General features: G+C 41.5%; 1 protein-coding gene across 4 annotated transcripts in view; it reads right to left on the bottom strand.

Moving 5' to 3' along the window:
* Positions 1-773: 773 nt before the first annotated feature.
* Positions 774-21,002, bottom strand: part of CDH17 (cadherin 17) — a 70,092-nt gene continuing 49,863 nt past the window's right edge. For 2 of the 4 annotated variants that reach the window (XM_019453477.2, XM_019453475.2), the window contains exons 12-18: positions 20,563-20,754; positions 14,579-14,823; positions 10,933-11,096; positions 8,060-8,299; positions 4,084-4,200; positions 3,833-3,946; positions 774-1,674 (exon numbers count right to left, since the gene is read on the bottom strand). In XM_019453477.2, coding sequence (XP_019309022.2) covers positions 1,574-1,674; positions 3,833-3,946; positions 4,084-4,200; positions 8,060-8,299; positions 10,933-11,096; positions 14,579-14,823; positions 20,563-20,754 — 1,173 coding nt within the window. In that variant the 3' untranslated portion in view covers positions 774-1,573. Of the gene's footprint in view, positions 1,675-3,725; positions 3,947-4,083; positions 4,201-8,059; positions 8,300-10,932; positions 11,097-14,578; positions 14,824-20,562; positions 20,755-21,002 lie in introns of those variants that run through there. The other 2 variants (XM_019453476.2, XM_053896216.1) reach the window with 2 other exon arrangements.

Here is a 21,002-nt window from a genome sequence, read left to right on the forward strand (position 1 = left end):
TTCTTGAAAATGAGCAGGGCAAGAAATGATGCAATTTTACGTGACCTAAATGTCACATCATAGTCACTCTTGATCAAAACACACAATATACCTACAGCAGTTGCTGAGGAAGACTATTCTTTAGGTTGGGGTATAATTTGTGAAGTAAATTTTCTTTTGGCACTCTTGGATTTTTGTTTTGCCTTCTAATGTACAGTGAGACAAGGGAGAACTTTACCCATTACAAGACTTTCAATGAGCCTCATGTAAAAAAACAGGTAAGAGTTTGAAGTACAAGATACTAAATAAGAAAGCAAAATCAGGTCTTAGGGTTTGGATATTTTCTTTTGTTTTACTTTTTTGCCCATAAAAAATATAATAGAAGTCCACAAAAAGGATTATTTAGGAAAAACAGAACTCCATGGCCTGCTTCAGCTGCCATTCTAAGAGCACCTTTTCAGATACAAGTTCTCTTCCAAAAAATTCTTGGATATTCTGAGAGGTTTTGTAATATTGAATGCTTTCAAGGCTCAAAGCCTGAGCAAGACAATAGCATCAGACCTAAAAATGCTTTCAAATGTCTAAGGTTCTCTTATTTAAAATTTTTAAATCCCAACTATATCTGTCTTGAACCCAATCCATGGTCCTGAAAGCAGTGAATTTTTATTTCATTGGACACTCCTCCTTACGGACCCACTCTACATGGGAGGCAGTTCTGATAAACCGTAAGTAACCATGGCTCTCCAGGTGTTCCCTCAACAAATGCAAAGAACCGGCAAGTAGAGCCAAAGAGCTCAAGAAACAAAACCATAGCCAACATTTATTCTTGGTTTTTGTCACTACGTCTTTCATGCGTTCATATTTTCTTTTACCGTTAAATATACAGTAACCAAAACTATTAATATACACATAAAGAAAACACGTGCAGCATGTAAGCATGGTAGGTAGTAAGTAAGTCTAGTCAGTGGTTGGTTTCTGCACCAAGATTGATGAAAGGGGCCTGTGTGGCTTGTGCCATTCCCAAGTGGAAGAACCTCAAACGAAGAGCACTATGAGCCACAGTGAGCCAAAGAAGGCTACTAACACAAGAGAGTGTCTGTTCACACCAAGGGACGGCGCTCCTATTTTATTTTTTTCCTGAGATTTCCCTTTGTCCTGGTCTCCAACAAATGTCTTAAAATTAGTACAATACCAAATGAGACATGAGGAAGGAGACATAGGATAGAAGTGGGAGAAAGTATGAGTGGAATCCAGGAAGTTCTGTGGTGGAGGACTGATAAATCTCGATAAGGAGAAAGTGAACAGAAGAGTTCATCAGTCCATCTTTCCCTAAAGGGAAAAAACACATACATTTTTGGCTTTGGATAAATAGCGAAGGCTTTTGCAGAGGGGAAAGTGTCATGGGAAAATGGAAAATGTCTCTAATGTCTATAGCACATGAAATATCAAAGAGTAATAAAATATTAAAGGGCAAGAGGGTATATCTGTAAAAAATTACAGAGCACATGTTGGACAAAAAGTAAAATTATGAGATTAAATGGTTGTGTTACTGAAATAGCACTTGGTACATAAACTCAAACATTCCTGTTCAAATTCAGTTTCTCAGAGGTTGGGCTTCGGATGCCTGAGCACTTTCGACAGTATCTTTGCCTTCATTCTTCTTTATTCGGATAAACACAACTGCTAAAATTATACCTAAAAGAGAAAATTCAAGGTCAAAGAGATGGAATCTTAAATTGTACTATCACATTTGTTTATGAAGTAATACCCGGGTAGGAAAAAGTGACTCATGTAACTTCATTTCTTTCTGTGGGTCAACAAAGTTTCGTTGTCCTGGTGAATAAGGGATTCTAGGCATTGGCTTCCTTGGGTTCATAAGCTTATCATTTATCTTGTTCAGTAAGTACGTATCAACTCCCAAATCATACCTATGCTGGTGGCTATTGCTGGGTCTTTACCAAGAAATATAGGACCTAATGTATGTGGCTGACTAAGTGCATGAGCATCTGGCAGACTTCTTGAACTTTGGACCTACTCAGTGAACGTTGATTCCAGTCCTTCATCCTCTTCTCTAGAGGAAATAGTCCAGTGAGAACAACCAGAAAGCTGTTCTCTGACCTGTTCGCCTACCTAAAGCTCGGGTGTGTCCACACCAGTTATCACATTTTCTTTGGTGCCTTCCTCATAGCTCCAGCTTGAGTAGACTCCCTAATCTTTCTGGTTCCTCCTATCTCTGAACACCTACAAAATTACATTGTGTGTTTTAGCAGTAAATGTGTACTATAAACCAGAGACCAATATGGAAAAGGGGAGTTGTTTTAAGGAAATTAACCTGCAGTAAATTTATAGGAGGAATCGTGGCAGAAAAGACTGGATATTCAGAGACCCATTAAGAATATTGCACTAATTCCAGGGTATCTGGGTGGCTCACTCGGTTAAGCATCCGGTCATACTCAGGTCATGATCTCATGATTCGCGGTTTCAAGCCCTGCATCGAGCTGTCAGTGCAGGGCCTGCTTTAGATTCCCTGTCCCCCTCTCTCTCTGCCCCTCCCCTGCTTTTGCTCTCTCTATCAAAAAGAAAAAAATAAACATAAAAAAAAAAAGAATCTTGCACTAATTCCAACCCTACTTTTAAAAAAGTAAGGGCATGAAACTGTAAGATCCTATTACTTCTAGCTCCAGATATCCCCAGACTTACCCAGTCTAACTTGTGGCAAAATTATGGCTTTACATGGTCATCTGAGAAACTGCTATTTGGTGCATAAACTCAAAAAATCCTTTCAAGATGGGAGGGAGGAGAGAATAAGAAAAGGCATAGAGGTAGAAGGAAGCTTAAGTGAGTGAAAACTCAAAAGTCTAGCTCAATTAGTATGAAAGGGTATGCACCAGCCTGTGATCAGGGGGAAAAGATGATCCCCATGCATATGTTAGGATGAGTAGTGACTATGTCACAAAGGCCCTTCCATGTCATGATAATGAGGAATCTGGATGGAATGGTATAAGGAAATGAGGTCCCTTTTAGAGCTGCGAATCAGAGGACAGCAGCAGAAAAGACCAAATGCTAAGAGAACAAGTAAGAATTCTTAGAATAATCCCAGCCTTCCTTTTCAAAGAGAAGGGATGTGAAATGGTATAAACCCCTTCAGTAAAGTGGATGTGACTTGGTGAAGTATCTATTTCTAATATTTAACTTATGGTGAGGACAACAATTGAAAGAGGACCTCTTTGAGCACTGAGCGTTTCACAAAAAAAGAAGACGGCTAGAAGTGGGGACCCTGCTGTTTAGCCTGGCCAGGGCCAAAGCAGAATAAGGCCCATGATAAGCTCGACTTGTTCTGGGGTAACAAAGAATTAGTCTACCATCATGAAAATACTCTAAGGGAAGGTCTGCAACATTTTGGGTATGTAAGCGTCTCCACCGGAAGGCTAATTCTACCTGTTCCAACAACGGTAGACTGGTCTGTAAGCTCTGTGAGGGTAGGATCCGTGTATATCTTGCCCATCACCTATCCCCCACATCAAGCACTGTGCCTGCCGCATAGCAGGGGCACAGCTACTGAATCTCTCTCTCCTGTATCACAAAAGCTTGGACACTAGGCACAAAACATAACAATTTATGCTTTAAAGCCTCTTGTGTGATATTTCCCAACTAACCAATGATAGGTAATGGGTGGTATTAAGGCAGCAGATCTCAACTAGGAGAGTCTGATGGTTTGCTGGTAATGCATATTCCTGGCTGTTTGCCTAGAACGTCAGTAAGCAGCCAGCAGACCAGCCCCGAAGACAGACCCTGAGGTGAAGGTTTCTAAGGCCCAGAACAGGAATCCTTGAATCTGAGAAATTATACTCACCAATAACCAAAAATGTGGTCAGGAGTATACCAACTGCCATGCCCACAGTGGGCATCCCAGGCTGGTGACCTGCTGGCTGAAAACAATGTCCTTCCACACATGTGCAGAAAGTAACTAAAACGCAAAACAGTATTTGGTAAAATATATTTTCAAGCAAAAAGTTTGCAAAATCCTATATCAAAGACAGGAATTCTCTCAAACTACCCATGGTGACAGACATTATCCCAAGTTGCCTGTGGCAAAGTACCTACCTGGTAAAGAGACTACACCTTCCAACGGTGGCCGGCCACCATCACTGATGCGGATTGGGACACTGTAAAGTCCCTCTTCAAAGTTAGTGTGCTTGGTAGAAAGTTTGGCATGAGTTCCTGTCAGAATAGGGGGAAAAAATGAATGACATAAAAACACAACCTCATACCCATGTATCAACAGGAATAAAGCTCACCTTTGCAATATAATACTACGGTTGGCCAGGAAATTATTCGATATGAGTTAAATTACCCAAAGTATCACCACTCAACATTGCCTTCCATAACGTCAAACAGGATGCCAAAGCACCCTTTAATTTCTCAATTTATGATTGCTCTGTAGAATAAATACTACTAACTATCATAGCTCTGTAGCTATGTTTTATAACATTAGACTGAATGAAACACTGAATTAGAAAAAGAAAAAATATTTGAAGACGTAACTGCTAAATGATTTTCCAAATTAGGTAAAAACTCTAAGTCCTCAGATCCAAGAAGATTAGTAAATCCCAGGAAAAAGAAAAACAAAGTGACACTAAGGCACATAATAATCAAATTGCTTAAAACTAGTGAGAAAGATCATCCTGTGTGTGCGTGTGTGTGTGTGTGTGTGTGTGAAAAAGAAAATCTTAAAAGCATCCAGAGGAAAAAGGATAAATTACATTTAAGGGAACAAAGAAGAAACGGTGCAATCCAGGACACCGGGGGAAAAACATCTTCAAAGTAGTGAGAGACAGAAGTCTCAATAAATTTAAAAGTATTTTAGCCAATTGTCCCCTGGTTGCTAAGCAATTAAGTTAGAAATCCATAATCAAAGATGTGGGAAATCCCCATGTATTTGGGAACTATATAACACACTTCTAAGTAAGCCATGGGTCACAGAAGAAATCTAAAGGGAAATTAGGAAGTATTTGGAATGGAATGAAAATGGAAACACAACACGTCAAACTTTGTGGGCTACAGCTAACATGACACTAAGACATAAAATTATTGCACCAAATGCCCACAATAACAAAGAAAAACTTTCCAAATTAATTGCCTCAGCTTCCACCTTAATAAAAATAAAACAAGAAGAACAAATTAAATTCAACATAAGAAGAATAAAGGAAATAATAAAAATCTGAGCATTGAAATACAAAACAAAAATGCAGGAAAAAAAAAATCTATGAAATCAAAAGCTGGTTCTTTGAGAATATCAGTAAAATTAATGACCTCTAGCCAGATCGATCAGGAAAAAAAAAAGAGACAACCTTCCAATATCAGAATGAGGTGACGATATCACTGCAGAGTCTGTAGATTTTAGGAGAATAATAAAACCATATGACAAATACCTTTGTGCCAATAAATTAGACAAATCAAATGAAACAGACAAATCATTTAAAAGACGCAAACTAATAAGTTCAACCACGAAAAAATCTATAATTTAAATAGCCCTGTATCTATTAATGAAATTGAATTTTTTAAGCTTATTTATTTTGAGGGAGAGAGAGCATGAGCAGGGAAGCGGCAGAGAGAGAGGAAGAGAGAGAGAGAAAATCCCAAGCAGGCTCCATGCTATCAGCTCTCAACCCAACGTTGGGCTCGATCTCAGGAACCATGAGATCATGACCTGAGCCGAAATCAAGAGTTGGTCACTTAACTGACTGAGCCACTCAGGTGCCCCAAGAAGTTGAATTTTTACTTAAAACTTTTTATAAAGACAACTCTGGGTCCAAATGGCTTCATAGTAGATTCTACCAAACATTAAGAGAGAAATAAAAAACAATTCTACACAAACTCTTCCAGATAATTGAAGAAGTAGAATATTTCATAACTCATTCGATGAAGCAGCATTACTCTGACATCAAAACCTGACAAAGACATTACAAGGAAAGAAAGATATAGACCAATATCCCTCATGAATACAGATGGAGAAATCCTTAAAATTTTTGCAAATCAAATCCAGCAATACATAAAAATGCTAATATTTCACCACCAAGTAAGCATTATACCAGGAAGAGATTGGTTTAAGATCTAGAAGTTGATTCCAAAAGTTGATTGACACAATTCACCAAATCAATAGACCAAAAAAATCAACCATACAATCATCTCAATAGATGCAAAAGAAGTACATGAAAATTTTAGCATCCATTCCTAGTTAAAAAAAAACAAAAAACAAAAAACAAAAAACAAAACAAAACAAAAAACCTCTGTGCAAGTTAGGAACAGAAGATAAACTCCTTGATCTGATACAAAAAAACTATAGCAAACTTTATACTTAATGGTCAAAGCCTAAGTGCTTTCTCCCAAGATCAGTTTATTTCTACTCTCACTACTTTGATTCAACATTCTACTGATGGTTTTAGCCAGTAATAAAAAAATAAAGAAATAAAAGTCATCTGGTTTGGAAAGGAAATTAAAATGCAATTATTTGCAGACAATATGATTGTCCATGTAGAAAATCTTTGGAGGGGCGCCTGGGTGGCTCAGTCAGTTAAGCTCAACTTCAACTCAGGTCATGATCTCATGGTTAGTGAGTGTGAGCCCCATGTCAGGCTCTGCACTGACAGCTCAGAGCCTGGAGCCTGCTTTGGATGCTGTGTTTCCCTGTCTCTCAGCCCCTCCCCTGCTCATGCTCTGTCTCTCTCTGTCTCTCAATAATAAATAAATGTTAAAAAAAAAAAAACAACTAAAAAAAAAAGACACTGTTACAAAATGCAAACACAGGTCATAACCCATGAGAAAATATTTGCAAGCATATATCTGACAAAGAACTGATACCTCGATTATAGAAAGAATGCTAGAAGTCAACAATAGAAGGCCAACAGCCAAATTTTTCAAATGGGCACAAAATTTGACCAGCCCCTCCACCTGTGAAGATATATGGGTGGCAAATAAACACATGAAAAGATGCTCAACACCATTAGTCTTTAGGGAAACTTACATTAAAACCATAATGAAATGCTACTGCACTCCCACTAAAATGGCTACTATTTAAAAAAACCAAGCAGAGCAAGTATTGGGAGGAATGTTGAGCAACCAGAACCCTCATAGACTGCTGCCGATGTAGAACGTTACAAACTGGAAAGCAATTTGCCATTTTCTGAAAACTTTAACCATACAGCTACCATATGACCCAGCCATTCCACTTCTAGGTATTTAACCAAGAAAAATGAAAGCATATGCTCCTACAGAATTCTTGGTCACAATGCTCATAGCAGCTTCATTTGTAACAGCAAAGACTGGAAGCAAACCAAGTGACAGTCAAGAAGTGAATGGCTAACAAACTGTGAGAGCGTCTTACCATGGAATGCTACTCCATAATCGGAAGGAATGAGTATTGATACACAGAACGACATGGAGAAATTCCAGAATAAGTAAGCTAAGGCAAAAACAGCCAGCCAAAAAGAGCACATACTGTATTATTTTATTTAGATAAAATTCGTGAAAATGCAAACTAATCTATAGTGATGAAAAGCAGAGCAGCCATTCCCGGGGATGGGGGGTGGAGGACTGGCGGGGTGGGGGTGGGGTGGGAAATGAGGACTGCACCTAGAGCTGGAGCATGAAAAATCTTGGGGGGTGGTGAAAATATTCTTATCCTTATTGTGATGAGGGCTTCATGGGGTCTACATTTATCAATTTCTATAAAATTGTGCACTTTAAATATGTGCCGTTTATTGTGTGACAATTATTTTTCCATGAAGGTGTTTTTAAAAACCATTATGAAATCTGTCCCTCGGTGGCCATTGGAAATTTTGCAAATGCTGTTCAGATTGTCCAACTGCCCCTATACACTAAGGGGGATGCTGTATGTTAATCTCTCCTCCCTCCGAAGCCCAGGGCTTTCTTCCCCCTGGAGAGCTCCCCTCTACAGGTTCTCAAAGCATGAGCTTCCTCCGTGCAGCATGGGGGAAAACTCTGTGTTGAGTGCCACCGCAAGCACACCAAGGCAAACAAAAACTGATTTTATCATCCGTCAGTGTTTTGTTCAACTCACCGTTGACTCTCGAAACTTTCCAGTCATTTTGTGAGCTTTCACTGACGAGGGAATATGAAAAGTGTGGACTCGGAAATGACCGCTGATCATCATCAGTCACCTCAAAAATGAGAGTCCCCTCTTGGTGGAGGGGATGGCACAGAAACAAGCCCGTGTACTCCTTGGCTAGCCGAGGGGGGTTGTCGTTGACATCCAAGAGGGTCAGGTGGAAACTGGCTATGGAGCTCTGGGAGGAGCCGCCTAAGGAAGTAAGGGATTGAAACATGGTATCAGCTTTCTCACTTTCCTCATAACGTGACAAGATACCTTCTTTTCTTTAAAATAAATAAATAAATAAATAAATAAATAAATAAATAAATAAATACACACACACACACACACACACACACACACACACACACTCTTAAAGCAGTTGGGTATGCTGAAGTAGTAGAAAGATAACAAGCTTTTAGAATCAGACCCGCTTTCGTTTCCTGGTTAAAAAGTCTTAGCGATGATAATAATAACTAAGATTTACACACTAATATTTTATACGTATTACTTCAAAACAACTCCGATGTGCATTTACTGATGACAAGACTGAGGTTCAGAGAAGTCGTGTGACTTGCTCAAGGTCACACAGCAGTAGAGAGGCCTCCATCCCAGGAAGTCTGACTCTAGAGCCCATAACCGCTCCTCAGCACTGACTCGGGCATGTTTGTGGTTTTCTACACCCCGTTTCTTCAGCTGTACAACATGTGACTTTGTGAGGATCCCATGTGTCGTGTTTGTTGAAAACAGTAAAGGGCTGCGCGAATGTTATTTTCTGTGGTGTAGTGATGAAAGATTTAGACCCTGTAGCCTTAATGGTTGGTAGCTGTGTGACGGTGGGCAAGTTACTTAACTTCTCAGTGCCTTGATTCCCTCGTCCATAAAATATGGCCAATAATAGTACTTACCCAAAGTGTTGTATGAGGATTAAGTTGTCACACTGAGTGCTTGAAACAAGGATGCCAGGGCAACATAAACACTGACTCTCCTCATTCTCCCTGACATCAATCACAGATACCAGTTCCACAATTTCTGACCCCATCCCGTTTCAATTCCAGTGAACCCTGTCTTCCTGCTTTGCTTTTCAACTGTCTTCTAGGGCCCTGACCACATTTAACCAAAGGGGGAAAAGACACTGTGCTCTTGAGGTCGTTTCAGGCATCATTTCAGAGCCAACAAGGGGTGCAGAGCATTGAATCCTGATTTTGATTTGTGAAACTTCTAAAATGTGAGAGGCCTCTAGGACACATCCAAAGTCAAGCGTTAATCCCCATGGTATGTTGTAGCGGAATGCGTGGCACAAAGGCTCAGCCAGAAACTTCCTGATTACTCGGGAGCTTTTAAATCAAGAGTTAAAGGTATACAATGTGATAATGGAATGTGCATCTGTGGAAACACGCAAGGGAGAAAGACCGTCCCCCCCCCCCCCCCGCCCCGCCCCCACTTCAGCAAGGCCCGTCTGCTTGCACACAATCGTTCCAAATTTGGCACACACTTCGGCATTTCTACCCTCATTGGCTTAATCTGACTGTGGTGCTTTTGTTTTTCTTAATCTTTTCACAGGCAGGAGCCATTTTTATGATTTCCATCCACTGGAATGTTCCCCATTCCACCTCCCAACCCTGGGCCTCACATTTTGAGAGTTTATTTATTTATATATTTTTTTTGGTCTAAAACTGTATTTATTTAGTCCCAATTTGTTCAATTCTCATTTTCTGGTAAACCAGGCAGATATATTTACTATTTAATTAGAGGCTTCAACCAGCATAAGAACAACAGAATTTCTACTCTAAGTTAGAAAACTCCATTTAAATGCAAAGAAGCCTCATGTTTTAATCACCAGCCTTATCACTGGTAAGCATGCTATTCCTGTGGATTTATGTTGATTTTAATTTTTTAAATTCCCTGGAACTCTACGTTCAAAGTCAGTGGGGATATATAGCACCACAACGGGATCCAACGGAATGCAAAGATTCTGCAGGATGATTCAAACATCCTGGGCTCATCTATATACGTCTTTTCTTTCAAATGGTCACCTGATTTCATCAAAACAGAGATACCCAGGGCCAGCCAAACCTAGTGAATCAGAATCTCCAGGGGTGAACTCCTCCTACCTTATTGAACAGTCTCCCAGGTGATTCTGGCACATATCCAAGTTGACAACATGGCATAAAACACTTTCTGTCTCAGGGGTACCTGGGTGGTGCAGTCGGTTAAGCGTCCAACTCTTCATCTCCACTCAGATCACGCTCTCACAGTTTGTGAGTTTGAGCCCCACATCAATCGGGCTCTGCACCGATGGCACTGAGCCTGCTTGGAATTCTGTCTCTCCTTCTCTCTGCCCCTCCCCTGCTTGTGCTCTCTCTCTCTTTCTCAAAATAAGTAAATAAACTTAAAAAAATTTTTTAAAAAAAAATATTTTCTGTTTCAGAAAGGATCAGACCTGAACCACTGCAATCGCAGGCTGAAAGAGCAAGTAATGGTCTAGGTCAGCAGAGCAGTGGTTTGGCCCTGCTCTCAAGAGAAACCCACAAGCACTTTGGAGGAAGGGGAGGGAGTTCAGCGGGGACACAGACACCTGCCCAGAAGCTGTAGTCCCTCCAGGAACAAGAGCGAGTGGCAGCAGCTCTCTTGCTGCCTAGCCAGCCTGCAGGTGCACCCCTGCCTGAAAGAGCCCAGTTCAGGGGCACCCGTGGGCCGCACCTTGCACAGAACCAGGAAGGTGTGGGCCCTTCACTCCACTTTTGTACCCTTATCAACCTTCCACTCTAAGATAGGCTGACAATTTGACCCAGTTAAGTTTCCCGCCCACGCCATCTTCCCTCCCATGTCTATTAACGTACCACCTAATAATTTGCTCCTTTTTTCTTTCTCACCTACTTCGGTCGCCATCACTTGCACCCGATACAGACTTTCAGCTTCCCTGTCCAGAGGAGCCGTGGTAAAGATCTCGCCAGTGACAGGGTCAATTTTAAGCCAGCCTCTTGTGTTGTCTCTCAGAGAATAACTTCATAAAGTAAAAAGAGCAAAAGAAAACCCACATTAGTCTGTGTGAAAATGTGATGAGAGTCTATGGATTATTATGCCTTATCCCTTGCATATCACTTATAACATATTTAAAGGATAATTAATCAATATTATTAATGCTTTATTTGTATCTCATCTATCTTTAAAAGGAGGATGTCCTCATCCTTACAGATTTGTAGTTATACTTGTTTTATTAGAAAAGGTATAGTCACAAATTCTGGAGCAAAGAAGTTAAACTTTTCTGCAAATCAAAGGTTTCTAACTAAGACAGCCTGGAAACATCTTTAAAAAAATGTTTTAATGTTTATTTATTTTTGAGGGAGAGAGAGAGACAGAGTGTGAGCGGGGGAGGGGCAGAGAGAGAGGGAGACACAGAATCCAGGCTCTGAGTTGTCAGCACAGAGCCCGACGTGGGATTCAACCCCACAAATGGTGAGATCATGACCTGAGCCGAAGCCAGATGCTTAACCGACCGAGCCACCCAGGTGCCCCCTGGAAACATCTTTTAAAACTGATTAGCAAACCACTCCCTCTAAGAAAACTTGAACACCCAGGGGCAGAGATGCCAGGGAATGGGTGGATACTCAGGTTGCTGGTGGCACAGTGAATTGTTCCTTCTACAAACATCTACTGAGTGCTTAGCAAACATCAGGCTGTAGAACAAGAGAGGAGATTATCAAAAACAAAAACAAAAACAAAAACAAAAACAAAAAAACAAACAAAAAAAACAGGCTCTTAGGCCAATGGAGGAGACAGACACAGAAATAGACAATTCCAATAAAATGTGGTAAATACAATGAGAGGGGCCCTGTGGCACCCCAGAGAAGCCTTTCTGAAGCAGGAGATGTTAACTAAGGCAAGAAACAGGATGCTTCAGGCAGAAGCGATTGCATGACCTAATGCAAAGAGACCAAGGAATAGCCTGGTGGTGTGAGAGGGTCAGACATCCCAGCTGTGTTGGGATAAAAACGGGAAGCAGTGGATGGCAAAAGATGAAACCAGGGAAGTAGAAAGAGCCAGATAATGGGAAGCAATGGGCAGCCGTGGAATGCTGTTAAGCAGGAAGGTGATCTAGTCATATTTGTGTTTTCAATGAAACTTGTTGTTAGGTGTGTGAGAGATGAATCTGAGACAAGACTAGAACCACAGGAAAACCGATTAGTGTTGCCTTTTGAGAGGCAACACAACATAGCCATAAGGATATCCATATCTTTAGGCCAAAGAATACCACCTCTGGAAATTTTCCCCCAAATAAAAAACAATTTAATCAAGGTTAAAAAAGAATTCTATTCATGCATATATTCAAAATATTTTATATAATAAAAAAATACTGGAAACAACCTATATGCCCAGAAGCAAGAGAATGATTAAAAAGCGAGGGTGTATTAGTTCATCAAATTAATTTTTTTTTTTGTAATATTAGTATGTTCTATATGCCAAGCACTGTTAGGCTGCATGTACAGCTGATGAAGAAGAAATCCTATGTACTTGGGATTTCATTCTGAGTAAGATGGGAACTCTTTGGAAGGTTTTCAGTGAAGTCCTTTGAGCTGATCCACTTTTTAAAAGGACCACTGTGATTGTGGCAGGTGGACGCAGGGTGGGCTGGAGGAGTGGGCAGGGATGGACCCAGGAAAGAGAGGATGGTGGTCTGGACCATGGTGGACATGGTGAGAAGCATTTGCATTCTGGATATATTTCAAGGAGAGGATCTCTCATTTTTGCTGGTGGGTCGGATTAGGACCCAATGGGTGCTGATGGATTATAAATTTTGGGGCTGAGAGAAAAAGAATGCACTCAGGCCAAAAACTTTGGAGCCATCCTTAATTCTAAACTGACCTATTACTAGCATCAGAAATATTGATTATTCCTCATTCTTGAAATGCCTTTTTTCATTTGTCTTCTTACAGGACACTCCCCTTCTCGGTCTTCTTCCTCATCTTCCTGATCTCAATTTAATAGCATGTATATCTTTTCCTTGATCCAAGAAATGTTCTTAAATGACTTTGTTTTCCCTACTCATAAACTCAAATTTTTTTTTCACTTATCTTTGACTAATAATCTTTATAGCATTCTCATGAAGAAGGCAGAATCATTTGTTAAACAATAAATGGCCGTAAATTACAAATATTTTGTGCCCCATCATAATTTGTGGCTCTGATGTATATATTAGTACCTACACTAAACCACACAGTACAGCCCCCACTCTTCTTTCTTTCTTATGTTTGCCTTTAAAAAAAAATGTTTACTTATTTTTGAGAGAGAGAAACAGAGCACAAGCAGGGGAGGGGAAGAGAGAGAAAGAGACACAGAATCCAAAGCAGGCTCCAGGCTCTGAGCTGTCAGCACAGAGCACAGTCCCGTGAGATCATGACCTGACCTGAAGTCAGACGCTTAACCAACTGAGCCATCCAGGCGCCCCTTATGTTTGTTTTTATGGAACCAGAGAAGGATGTAGAGAGTGAAATTGTAGATGGGAAATTTATTCCTTGACAGACGATCAGAAAAAGGTCTTAGAAGTAATCCTAAGTACTTAAATGACAGTTCACTGGGAGGCAAGACTCCCCTCAAATGTTTCAAGAAATTTAAGGAATTTAAGGTCATTCTTAACCACATGCAATGGTTTAAGGCATGCTAAAGTATTTGTCATGCCGCAGAAGCAAAAGATTTGGGCTCAAATCCTATCTATGTGCTTGTTAACTATACAATCTTAAAGAAGTTATAAATATTGATACAGATATGGATACACACACACACACACACACATATATATATATCTTGGGCATATTATCATTGTTCACTTCTAAGGCAAATCTGTGTAAGTCCTGTCGCACTGGGAAAAAATGACTAAGAATGGAAAGATTTACATCTTTTTTTTCTAACCGCCTCAGCCTGGGCACTGACCTCTCCAGAGGTAGGCTCTGGAATGAGTCTTGTCACCCCAGAACTATTGTCCAGAGATCCAAGAAATGTAGGCACTCTGCATCCAGAAGATTCCCTTATATCAGGTGACTGAGTCTGTCCAACTGGGCTTTTGCTTCATTCTCTCTGTCTAGAGCTTCAGTCCATTTTAGGGACTGGGCTAGAACTCTCTCCCAAACCCTGGCCCCCGTGGCTGGTACAGACACAGAGACTGGCTTTGGGTCGCCCAACTTCTGGACCCCATCTGCTGAACTCACCAGCTCTCAGCCACAACTTGCAGTTAGTGGGCTGGGATGGAAGCTGACATGCTTCCCACTTGCCTGGGCCTGGATTCTCACTGATGCCCACAGGGTACTGATGACTGTTGGAACCAAGATTAAGTTCACCATGGACCCTAGGATAGAGCTTCAGATCACTGGCTGCTTTCTTAGGGGAGAGCCCTGGAGTCAGGCCAGCTTCTCTGCCCCTCCCAGCCCTTCTTCCTCCCCTCTGGCCATGGTCCCAGCACAGCTAGGCCTGCCCAGCGTTGCTCTCCTCTACCTTATGTCCAGATTTTCCGGATCCTTGGCAGTCACGTTGCCCACTTTAGTGCCTACAGCCACATCTTCCCTGACTTTTGCTTGGTATATGCGCTGGGAAAATTGGGGTGCTTCATTCACATCTGTCACAATAAGCTTGAACTTCGCAGAAGAGCTGGTGTTATAATGTACACCAGACACCAGAGGCTCAGGATTCTCCGCTTGGAACACGATGTTGTGAATGGCTACTGTTTCAAAATCAAGAGGCTGTGTAGGGGGAAAAAAAGAGGAAAAATTAATTTGGAGGACGATTAGCTCTCTTAAAAGATTCGGTCCCAAAAGTCCTTTAAAAACTTTCTTACAGAGCAGCAGTTCCCAATTTGGTGTCAGCAAAAACCTACTTCTCGGAATGATAACAGAACCATAAAAAAGACTTTGCTAAAGGACTTATCAGAGCTTTTAATATGCTATATGCATTCTGACTCTCCTAAAAGAGGAAATCAATATAGCATTCCTCAAATTTACTTAACCCTGGGATACTCCATTCATTCAGCAGAAATTTATTAATTCTATCAAGAAAATTCCCAGAAGACAGATGGGGAAAGGCTCATATTGAGATGTTCACATTGTATGGAGAATGATTTCCCAGAGACCTCGGGATCCAAACCCCAAAATAAAGGACTTAACCTCATAGAGGGTGGCAGAGGTTAGCAGAGAAAATCAAAAGATAGAGGATCCACTCTTGTTCCAGACCATGCTGGACAGAGCCAGGAATCAAGAATCAAGAAACTAATTTGAGTGTAATAAGAGGAAGCACATAACAGAGCTACCCAAGACAAGGAGTTGCTTCAAAAACCAGTAAATTCCCAACTCTGGTAGCTTTCAAGAATAGGGTTAAACAAGATATAATAGGCTAGCCTAGAAAGAACTTACATATCATTTAAGTAACTGGTTCTGTGTGACTTTTAAGGTCTCTCTCAAGGCACAGAGTCCATGATTCTGGGGGTGGGGGAGGAATCCTAACTTTAAAGGCCTGCTGAAGAGTGATAGCCCCTAAAGTTGGGCTTCTCATCTGGGATTAAAAGGCTTCTAGGAAGCTGTGAAGCCCTAGAAACCAAAATTGAAATATTTATATTTGTGTACATGTGAATTTTCTTCCAGGGAGAGGATACAGTCACAGTCTCAGTGGCACCCAGGACCTCAAAAACAAAGGAACCAAAGCAAAGCCCGAAAGGTACATCATGGATTGTGGAAACCACACTGTTTTGTTCACTCTCCCAGGCCTATAGGACCCAGGACCTCTGGTGAGCTGTCAGTCTTTTAACTTTGGTTTATGTCAGTTGCTCATCAGTTAAACAGTAATGGTAATATCCATTCAGGAAGAGAAAAACTCATCACTTCTTGGCCTTTTGGCTAAGATCAAGGAAGAGAAAAACTCATGGAGGATTTGACACACCATCGCATTAGCTTGGCTTGCCCTTCCCTAACATCCGAAAAAGTTCTCTCCCTCAGTCAGGACTTGGCTCAATGTCAATGTTGTCCTCTCCACATCAGCTTTCCCAGTCCCCACCGGCTATCCCCAGATGGACGGGCTCCACATCCTCTGTAATCTCACAGTACCTGCCTCAGGAATCTCATTGTTTGGTTATCTATTTTAGATCTTTACTGAGCATAAGCTCTCTGAGAGGAGGAATTGTATTATATTCACCTTTGTTTCTCCACTCTTCCTTGGCATGCAGTATCCATTGTGTTATCAGTCAAGAAATATAAAGATGAGAAGGACTTGGTCCTTCTTGGGCTCTTGAGAGCCCCAGTAGAAAAGAGATTCTGGGGAAAATTCCCACTCTTCAGAAACCCCTCTCCTCTATGCACACACAAACACACACAACATCACAACACAATTTCTAGTGCAATAGAAAGGATGATAGAAAGATTGTTCATATGGAAGAGAAAGGATTATGTCTGAAGACTCAAGGTCATTTGAGATAGAAAATAAGAAGCAATTGACAGGATATAACATACAGGTTATAAAATTTTGTAAGCTAGACAATATGTAAAAGAGAGGATGTTTACAGAGATAAGCACGCCCTATCTGCAGGCCATGGCCCCATAATGATTTTTTGATCACCTCCAAGTGATCTGATAGAGCTCCCCACCTGAGGGTGGGGTGCAAGCTAGAGCTTCTGACTCCCAGGGACCCATTCCTTATCTCAGGGGATGAAGACAGGGGCATCAAACAGAGAAATCCTGGCAGATAGAACAGCCCCAGAGCAAGCCTACAATGTGGACAAAGGATGTACTCTGTTTCTTGCTGGTCCAGCCAAGTCCAAGCTCATGCAGGCAGCTCAGCTCTCCATGTGCTCAGACAGAGGACGGGCATCCTATCCTCTCACCAAATGGGTCCTACATGGCCTCCCTGGATTTCCCACCCCATCACTGCCGCCCCCAGAAGTGGGGGATAAAAACACGAGACACCATGTCTGCAAATGGGAAGAAGCCTGTGTTATCCCAAAAGAACATGTGAGACTGAGAGTAGAAAAAGATGAGAGGGGAGACTGTGTGTCCAGCTGAAGAGCTGGAACTTTATCCTTGAGGAGCAAAGAGAAGCATTACGCACAAGACTGACAAGGTCAGATTTGTGTTTTAGGAAAATAACTGCAGAAGCAGCCATGTGAGGGTACCCACACCCAACAGGGAGACCGGTAACGAGAGGACGTCAGTGCTCCTTAAACACTTACTGAATGGAAGACCAAATGAGAAAGGAGCAGCCTGCTATTGATCAGTGTGCTTAACTTTCACACCAGGAAAAACACTGACCCACGTCTTCCAGGGAAAAAATTAGAACTGAAAGATGCTAAATTAGCAAACGATAATCAGCAGAACTTAATCAGAGAGAGACAAGCCTTATCAAACCCTCTGTATCATCTTTCATAACACAGGGAGGTGCCTGCAAAGCCAAGTCAAGAGACCCATTGTGCACAATGAAAAATTATGCAGCTTTTTGAAAAAAGAGGAAAATCCTGTCATATGCTACAGCATGGAAGAACCCTGAGAACATTAAGCTAAGGGAACTAAGCCAGTCACAGAAGGATAAATACTATATGATTTCGCTTAAAGGAGCTACCTGGAATAGTCAAATTTACAGAAATGGAAAGTAGAATGGTGGTTGCCAGGAGCTGGAGGGTTGGGGAAATGGGGAGCTCCTGTTCAAGGAATGCACAGCTCCATTCATGCACAATGAAAGAGATCTAGAGATATGCTATACAACCGTGTGCATGTAGGTAAGGTGCACTATAAAATTTTAAAGGATAGATTTTATGCGATGTGTTTTTGACCATAATTTTTTCAACTAGTTTTTTTTTTAACTGAGTTGAATCCTCGGCAGCTTTTTTTTTTTTTAAGTTTATTTATTTTTGAGACAGAGAGAAACAGAGCATGAATAGGGGAAGGGGCAGAGAGAGAGGGAGACACAGAATTGGACGCAGGCTCCCGGCTCTGAGCCATCAGCCCAGAGCCCGACACGGGGCTTGAACTCACGGACCGCGAGATCGTGACCTGAGCTGAAGCCGGACGCTTAACCGACGGAGCCACCCAGGTGCCCCGTTTTTTCAACTAGTTTTAAACGTTAAAAGATGATTGACACGATGGTTCAAAAGCAATGGTACTCCCCTAGCAGCTTAATGGATATGGAATTAGAAGCCTAAGACACACACAAGTAACCACATTACAGGGTCTAATTTACTTAAAACACTAAGAACAGTATAAATACACACAACTGTTATAGTGAATACATACATCCTAAGGGCTATTGGTTAACATTTGGTATATCCTAAACCCAGAATCTACACCTTAGGGTGAGCTGTTGCTTAGCATTTAAAAGATCTTAATCAGAGATACACGCTGCAGGTACTGCAGGCCTTGAGCCACAACTACCTCAAGCAGCCCTAGAAGGTTCGTTAATTGGCAGAGTGATCTTACAAAGAGATGGGGTGATATTAGTGGTCTCCAAGACATGTAGTCTGGTTTAAGATGTGGTATAATCTCTCAGTCATCACATGAACAACAGTGTGAGCATCTGGCTAGGCTAGCAGCCTATACCCTTCCGAGTTCTAGAACTCCAGTTCTGTTCTGTCTAGGATCCTCTTTCTTTGGACAGTCAGACAAATCCTCTCACGAGAATACTGGCATCACAGTGCCTGAGGGACGGAGAGCTGGGACTTCACAGGACTACAGCACAAGCTGGATGATTCTTTTTGTGTATATGGTGCAGACTTCAGTTATTTATTCAGTCAACCAATATTTATCAGACTCTACAATGCACCACGCAATATTCCAGACACTTGGAATACAACCACAAACACAATAAGGATGTGACAAAGATTTAGGTCAGAGGCCTGCGTGATTGTAACGTACCTCCTCACGCCAGGGTTGTGTGGGAGGATACTCACAGCTTGCACCCACCACTGATCATTCGGGGTCACCAACACCTCCCTAAAGGTGCCCAATAGCCACAAATGGTCAAGTTAACTTAAGCTGGTTCACAAAAGCCACCACAAAGAAATGCTGACATGTGGAAATTACTCGTACTGAGATGGACAGGCCTCTACTCATAGATCTCCAAAGAGCTCTGGTCCTGGACAAACTGGGAGCTGTTTGTCCCTGTCAGCATGTTTCCTGGAGCACCCACTGCCAACTCTGAAAACTGTCCTTTCATTTGCCTGTTCCTTCTGTGGTTCTTCTCCACATAGACAGCCATGAAGAAGGAGGGGGGTGGGTAGTTATAACATCATCTTTTCCAAATGTCAGACTGAGACAGGATGCTAATGGTTTGAGTTGGTCCAAACACAAACCTTGCCGCTCGATCCCAACGAGGCCCTTCGTCAGAAGTGAAGTATATGGTAATAATAGGATCAGAATCCTGACACTCTGCCCTAGGGCTCCCTTCAACACTAGCACTTTCCTCCCTGTGCTTCTATCCATTTTCTGTGACATCATTCTATTCTGTCCTCCTCTTCAGCTTTCCTTTATTCTGGTCCAAAACTTTCCTCCAGCACCTTTTTTTTTTGCAGCCTCTAGCACACTGCACTGCAAACCTTCAACACTCAACCACACCTACAGAGACTATCACTGTAACTCTTATCCCTTTTATTTCCAAATATATTGGATGACACTGAGTACTGCTTCCTATTGAGTCATCTGGTAGACTATTTACATGCTCTAAAGCATAGATGAGGCAGCCATAGAGAAAAAAGGTCAGTTGCGGGATGGGAATAGAATGAAGAAGGGATGGGAAGATCCTGTACAAAGAAGTAGCTACTATGGTAATTAGACTTTGGCTCTAGACTTCCCAGTCCTTACAGAAGGAAAGATAAAGTGAGAGCCAGTGAGTTCAGCAATATCATAAAAGATGAAAGTAGGGGGTTGGCAGGAAGGATAGGAGGAAAGGATAAACTTGTCTATTAAACCTTGGAAGGAGATATACCAATTTCCAGTCATTATTAAAGAAGAATCTATGGATGACACATTAGAATAGAGGGTCTACGGCCTAAAGGGCTCATAGGGCTCATCCAGTCTAACATCCCACACTTGCAAAGTAAAGCCCTAAGCAAAACCTCCCCACTCCCAAGATTTAACAAATAAACATATAGAACACCTAGTTAAATTCGAATATCAGGTAAACAACAAACATTATTTTTAGTATGAATAGGTCCCAAATATTGCATGGGATACCCTTATTCTAAAATATCATTTATCCTATATTTTATATATCTTCTATGGCAACCCTCCCTCCCTCCACAAAGGTTACTTGCTGAGTTAGTGACAGACGCAGAACTAGAATCTTGGCCTTCTGTCTTTCCTGTGGATGAGAATGACTGAGTGCTCTAGGAGTCCCTCACTACACCTGCAAGGTCACTGCTAATCCATTACCTCTGCTCATAGATCCTTACACCGTCCTAAGTAACTTGATTTATCAAAAAGAAAACTTCCACTAACGGGGCTATTTACCTTTTTAATTATGACATATCCAGCGTTGGTTTGGGGATCTGTGTCAATCCCCAGGTGCCCCTCACTGTCTCCCTGTATAATACGATACAGGATTTTAGAACTCCCAGTAAATGGCTCATCAGTGTCTGTGGCCCGGATGGTCAAGATGGTGGACCCAACGGCTGTGTCTTCAGCAAGAGTCAGGTTTCCATACTAACAACAACAAAAAAAAAAATAGGAGAAGAAAATGAGAATGTCCTCTTCATCAAGCACAGTTGCCAAAGGGCAAATTTGTCTCTTTGGTTTCACAATGAACACACGTCATAGTTTGTATCAATACTTACCGAGCATGTTTTCCTACTGATAAATTTGGTGCAGTTGATTTTGACTTCAGTCATACTTGTAGACTGATATCCATTGCACCAAGAAACAGGTCTCAGAGCTACTGGTAGGACTCTAAA

This window comes from Panthera pardus, unplaced genomic scaffold (genome assembly GCF_024362965.1).
Source record: "Panthera pardus isolate Hobbes unplaced genomic scaffold, ASM2436296v1 HiC_scaffold_7, whole genome shotgun sequence".
NCBI classification, from domain to species: domain Eukaryota; kingdom Metazoa; phylum Chordata; class Mammalia; order Carnivora; family Felidae; genus Panthera; species Panthera pardus.